Genomic DNA, 6,057 nt, shown 5'->3' with positions numbered 1-6,057 from the left:
GATGATTCACTCTTAAAAATTATCATTAATCAGGCTATGCACTGTGATGGTGATGAGCAGATATAAAGTATTAATTGCTGTGTGATGGTTAATTAATATATCCTCAGGTTGCCATAGTCCTAATTAAAAAATATATATATTCACTTCATCAAGATTAATTCCAGGGTAAGATACCAGAGAGTATAAGAGAAGGCATGAAAATTCTGCCTGCCATCATCATTTTTGTTAGTTCTGGTCCTGGATGAATCTGTAGAAGGTGATGACATTATCTGAGAGAGCTTACCATAAATATGCTTTTATTGGTGACCTGGTTTTGTAGCCTGCTGTACTCTGGTGCTGCTGAAGGGAACAGAAGTCTTTCTCTTCTCTCTAATATGAGGGAATGAGGCCTGGAGGCCGTTGACTCAGAATGAACGAACACCAGTGTATGTGTTGCCATATTCCAGAAACACCAGATCTCAACACTTCTTTCTACTTGTAAAGCTCTTCTTACAAAGCTTGTAGCAACAACTGTATTTTGTTCTAGTGTAGCTGATATCAAGAACTTCAGGAAGGAGGCATCACTCCATATTATGGAGGCTCAGAAGTCTACCTTGGCTTTCTGTTCCATAGTATGACATGGTCATTGTTTTCTTCCCTGGCTGGCCAGTAGCACTGTTGTAAAACTAGTCCTGGGTAGTGAGAACTAAATGTGTTTCCTTACACAGGACTGACCTGTGACAACATGTGAGCCAAAATGGAAGACAAATCCTGTGTGCAGATTTGACCAGAGCAGGGAACTCTAAAGACTGTTTTTTATAGTAACACAATCTTATTTCTCTAGAGTAGTTTGAAAGAGCTGTCATTTCATCTCTGTCACTAAGAGGTCATGGGTGATGAAAAGCCTGTAGTTTAGTAGCTGTACCATATATATGTGGTAGTATGAGAAGAAATTTATTCCTGGAGCCTCTCTGCCTATACCTCTTCTCCACCCCACAAGATCCTTTATATTTTCTTCTTCTGCCTAGAGCTCTTCCATATCTGCTTATAATAATGTTCTTCTGATAATGCTTTTGACCATCCTAGCATTGCATGAAGTCTGACTTTAAAGTAGTCAAACTGTTGAAGAGGTATTGTCTGAGCTTTATAGCTGAAATGTGATGTAGCAAGCTCGGAATTAGATTGCTTTTGAACAATCTGAGTCATGAGTTGGCAGTAGTACCAGCTTCAGCTGTAGCTGGCTTGCTCAAAAGATCTCAGATTCGTGCTGTTATCCTGCTACCCATTTCAACAGTCTCCATCTGCACTATACAAGCAGCATCACTTGATTCCAGGTTTATAGTAACTTTATTAAAATTTAAACCCTTCTGTTAGCAGAATTTATCAGTTTACAAAATATCAAGCATTCATGTATACATAATTCTTTAGGGCAGGGAGTTCCTATGAGTTTGTGAAATACAGACAACAGAGAGAACTTTTTCAGAGAAAGCCAAAGAAAAAGTAAAACAATTGTTTCAGGTTTGTGCTGCATGAGGGTGAAACTGAAGTAACTTTACAGAACAAAGTGGATAGGATAAGTCATCTCCAGCATGAGGCTGAATAAGATTACATTCACAGAATGGCTTGAGTTGAAAGGAACCTTAAAGATTATCTAGTTCCAACTCCCTTGATGTGGGCAGGGATACCTTCTGCTAGAACAGGTTGCTCAAAGTCTCATACACTCAATTATTCCAGGTCATCCCTTGCTGAAAGCATCCATACATCACTGTGGACTGAGCTAATAATGCAATTCTGTGCATAAAAATAGAATACCCAAGGATCTTCTTCTGAGTATTGTGCTGATCAGGTGATAGCCTGAAGCGTGAGATTGGTTTACTTGGATTATATGAGTACCATAAAATTACCTAGCACCTTTTCAGACCCAGTACCCAACGTGAGACATTTTTGACCCCCGTCAGGATGGAGGTCTACACTCATCCAGCTCTGCAGGAGGTCATCTTTTTCCCTATAGTATATGGAGCTATCTCCCATTCACCCTTAAATACCATACTTATCAGGACAGCAAGGATGAGAAGACATCTACAATCAGTTATAAATAAATATTGGCAAGCAATTTAGAAAACAGAGTGGCAGGGTCCAGCTATGAAATGCAGAAATGAACAGATACTCAACTGGTGATGAACAGTGTGTGTGTTCAGAGATTTTATTGCCAATTAATAAACAGGAATGAAAAGCAGATACTAAAACTTTCTTCCCTGTTATGTGCAGGAGTGATCATGATGCCATCTAGCTGGCCTTAGCTTCTTGCTTCGACAGGCTCATCTGCCTTCAGCGGCACGTCGTTCTTCTATACTCTTCATAGCAGTCTGTGCCTGTTTGTGGTCAGGTTTCACACAGACCTTGACACCTCTTTTATTGATAAACCTGTAGGAAGAAAGCAAGCAAACCAGAGAGTCATTAAATTACAGTCTCCTAACCCATGTGTACTGTTCCTGGGCTTTATACAGTGTGAAGAGGAACATGGTAAAACCACATGACATGCCAGAGTTTGTATTTGGAATAACCGCAACTAGCAACATTAGTTCCTTATTTGTGGCATAGCTATGTAAGTAATGTGCATGGTCATGTGCAACCTACATTTCCCAGCTCTCTGAGGGCCACCTCTCTCCGGGCCCTCAGCTGCCAGGTGATTGCTTCATGGAGGAACTGGAAGGGTGGCCTGAGATAGCCACATTTAGTGGCCTGGGCTATGATGATGTTCCTTTCCTTTTCTATGGTAATGTGTTTGCACAGCCAAGTCTGAAGGTGAATATAAGGTGCATACTTACATGATAGCCTCTACTGGACCTTGTATCTTTTCATAGCTGATGAGGTTTTTGATGTTCAGTTGCCGTGCAGCCAGATTTACACAATTATATCTGCGCATGGACTGACTTACAACGCTCCCTATAAGGGGAAAAACAGATAAATGACAAAGGCAGTTGATCCTAAATTCATAGTTAGCCATAATTACTGAATATAATATGAATTCCAGCAGACTCCCAGTTGTGGTCAGAACATGTCTCATAATGTAGAATCACAATACCAGTCACACAAGAGAGATTAAAGTATTGTTTGTGATGCATCCTGCCATCACTAAAGTGTTATTGCTATTTCAGTGAAGATACTCATCTTCATCTGTTCTGATGAACACTTGTATAATCATTCTGCCTCTAGGGAGTCACTGCTTCCATAGAAGAGAAGGTATTTGATACAATTCCTAATTAGGTCTGTATCGTCTCCAGATCATGTTCATATGGACTAATGCTAAGAGCCAGCACCTTTACAAGATGGATTTCCAATGCCATCTGCATGTGTATCAGTAAGTCCTTCTACTTCCCAAGTGAAGGAAAGCAAGGCTACTTGTCTCATACTGGTCATCCATAATCAACAACAAAACCCCAAACTGCTGAAGGAAAGGGAGGTTTATCTGCCAGAAGAATAAGTGCTGGTATACACTTGCTAGAAGTCTGGTTTCACAGGCAATAGTGCTGCTCAATCCTCTCTTCTCTGCAATTTTCTCATACATTTCAGGGAAATGCACTGGGGATTAACAAAGGATGATAGCAGTATAAAACTTTCCAGGCCATATTTACCTTACATGATGATCACTACAAATGGGAACTTATTTAAGCGAGATGGTCCATTAAACCATGTGCCAAAGTGCCATGTCTACATGTTTCTTAACACCTCCAAGGATGATTGCTCCACCACCTCCCTGGGCAGCCTGTTCTAAAGGAAAAGGCTTCTGCTTGCTACTGTCTGATTTTCTCCCATCCATCAGAGACAAGTTTGATGAGACATGAGGGGGACAAATACAATACTGTTGTACTAGGAGGTTTCTTCTTAAAGAACTTCCACAGAAACTGGATTAAGAAAAGTCCAAGAGATGTTCAGGTCCAACTTGCAAAATAAAAACCCTGCTTCTCATAATCTCATTATCTGTGAGGTGTTCTTTGTTTGAAACAATTGGAATAGCTGAGGCAAACGGGCATCAGCCCTTGGAGAGGTTGCACAGCCAGTGCATGGGTACTGGCAGGGCTGCTAATGCTTGAGGGTTTTTTTGCCCAAAGGAGTATTTTTTCTGACCTTGCTTTAGTCTTGATTAGTATGATGGATTTTTTGACGATTCCTTAGAAGTATGTATCTGACTGCCTCACTCAGACTAGTTTTCAAAATATGGCACCAAAGAGCTCAAAGATAGTCAAGCAATCCTTAGTAGTCTTGGAGACAGTCTCTTTACTACTTAAGTGTCTCTACAGAATGCTTGCAGGGAATAGCAGCAGAGTTTCTCTAAGCCAGGAGCAAATGTGAACAAACCCAAACCACTCTGCACCTATAACTACCTTCCCCCCACACCCCAATCATTCCCCTTTCTAATCCTTTTTCAGTCCCTTCAGGCTTGGTGCTGTTAATGGCAAATTCCACAAGCTGGAGAATGACTTTACAAAGTGGCAGTCTCTTATACATAACCACTCCTTGTAGTGATGAATGCTAGTAGCATTAACCAGAGTATGAGAATGTGGTGTGATCTAGCTGTAAGGGTGCTAGGTCAACATACTCAGTGTGTAGCTACATAATCATGTGAAAGCTTAGCAGGTCTCAGTTTGGTTTTGGTGTGGTTTTGTGAAGAGGCCTTTTCTATGTGTGTCTCTTTGCATATTTTTGTGGGTTTGCATATGAGCATTTTCTGTGATTTTTATGTGCTCCTTTGCATGAATCTGATTGTGTATAAGAAGACATGGACTTTTGAGTGCATATTCATATTTTTCCAGGAGACAAAAAGCCAACCCAAAACTCACAGATTTAAGCATCACTGGACAAACTCATTTAAAGCACAGCCAAAACCCGTGGTTTATCTTAGTGCTGAGAAATGATCTCAAACAAGATGTTCAATTGCATGAAATCAAGAAGAGAAGACAATGTGTAAATCCATTGCTCTCCTTTGCAGTTTTTTGTTCATAGTTTGCCTGTCTGTACCAAAATACTTGGATAAAAATAAGCAAAGAAAGTGTGTGATACTGTAAGACCTTTTAAAATGGGGATATTAGAGGGATTAAGTCTATATAGTTAAAGACAACTAAAATAATATCATAAAACACATATAAAAGTAGTCTATTGGGAAAAAGAAAGAAGTACATCTGATTGAACAAATAATTTTCATAAAATACTATCAGCCTATAGGACTTACTGCTATATGGCAGCAGTGAAATGAAAAGCTCTTGTGCCTTCAAGATCTCACGATTTTAAGAGAAAGAATAATGTACGGAATGCCTTCAGGTCTTCTGAGGCACAGAAACTCTCCTTGCATTAAGGCAAAAGCCAACCACTAATTGACAGGGCATCAGATGAAATCTTCCATAGTGCTGCCTTTCTTGCAAATTTCATCTGATGAATCATCCCTGGCTGAGAATTAATCCTGCCCATCAGACCTCTGGTACAATGTGGAGCAAACCCTGTCTTCCTCTTGAGTTATAAACTTACCTTCCACGGTGCGCATAGTGAGGATGCCAAGGCAGAAGATGACCAGGAGAGCTGCAACGTGGAGTTTCATTGCTGGTGGCTCCTTTGTCAAGGCAGAGAAGAAAATGGCTGTTCCTAGTCCTCTGTCACAGAGTTTATATATTGTCATTCGGTGGTCAGTTCTTGTGTTCACTTTTGGGGCGTCATGGTGGGGCTGATGGTAAGTGGAAAAAATTGAGTGGCAGTACTTTTTCTGGTGGCAGAGAACCACCTCCTTTTCCCATCAGTTCTTCGCTAAGCCCCCCTTTGAAGGCTTTTCCTGCTCAAACCCCACTGTGGTTGCACTTGATTTTGTGTTGCAAAGTGATATTTATTTCAAGCTGCAAAAAGTGAAAGCTCTTGTTTTGTGGTGGAAACCTTTAATAAATGTTCCTGTCCTTTCACACCTCCACTTAGAGAGCTGTAGCTAAGCTGCACCGCAGAGGCACAGAGTAACATTCAGTTACCTCTTTGCTCAGCAGACCACTTAAATGGGGAAGTGGGAACTAAAGGTTGATGGAAACACCTTGGCTTTTT

The 6,057-nt window shown here is 40.6% G+C and overlaps 1 protein-coding gene across 1 annotated transcript; it reads right to left on the bottom strand.

Annotated features, from left to right (window-relative positions):
• Nucleotides 1-1,307: 1,307 nt before the first annotated feature.
• LOC137452277 (lymphotactin-like) lies at nucleotides 1,308-5,740 on the bottom strand. The gene is made up of 3 exons (XM_068160576.1): nucleotides 5,503-5,740; nucleotides 2,808-2,925; nucleotides 1,308-2,403 (listed from the first exon to the last, which is right to left on the bottom strand). Exons 1-3 carry the CDS (start codon nucleotides 5,648-5,650, stop codon nucleotides 2,298-2,300), a joined length of 372 nt encoding a protein of 123 aa, XP_068016677.1. The 5' UTR covers nucleotides 5,651-5,740; the 3' UTR covers nucleotides 1,308-2,297.
• Between the last annotated feature and the right edge of the window lie 317 nt (nucleotides 5,741-6,057).

This window comes from Melanerpes formicivorus, unplaced genomic scaffold (genome assembly GCF_026170545.1).
Source record: "Melanerpes formicivorus ecotype bairdi unplaced genomic scaffold, bMelFor1.0.p_v2 SCAF_51, whole genome shotgun sequence".
NCBI classification, from domain to species: domain Eukaryota; kingdom Metazoa; phylum Chordata; class Aves; order Piciformes; family Picidae; genus Melanerpes; species Melanerpes formicivorus.
This window is presented reverse-complemented; position numbering and strand designations above follow the sequence as displayed.

What these genes read in the sequence shown, in the direction of transcription:
- LOC137452277 (XM_068160576.1), bottom strand. Translation starts at nt 5,650, where the DNA reads ATGACAATATATAAACTCTGTGACAGAGGACTAGGAACAGCCATTTTC. An exon ending in CACTATGCGCACCGTGGAAG is followed by an intron (nt 2,926 to 5,502) that starts GTAAGTTTATAA and finishes TTCCCCTTATAG; the next exon opens with GGAGCGTTGTAAGTCAGTCC. An exon ending in GGTCCAGTAGAGGCTATCAT is followed by an intron (nt 2,404 to 2,807) that starts GTAAGTATGCAC and finishes TTCTTCCTACAG; the next exon opens with GTTTATCAATAAAAGAGGTG.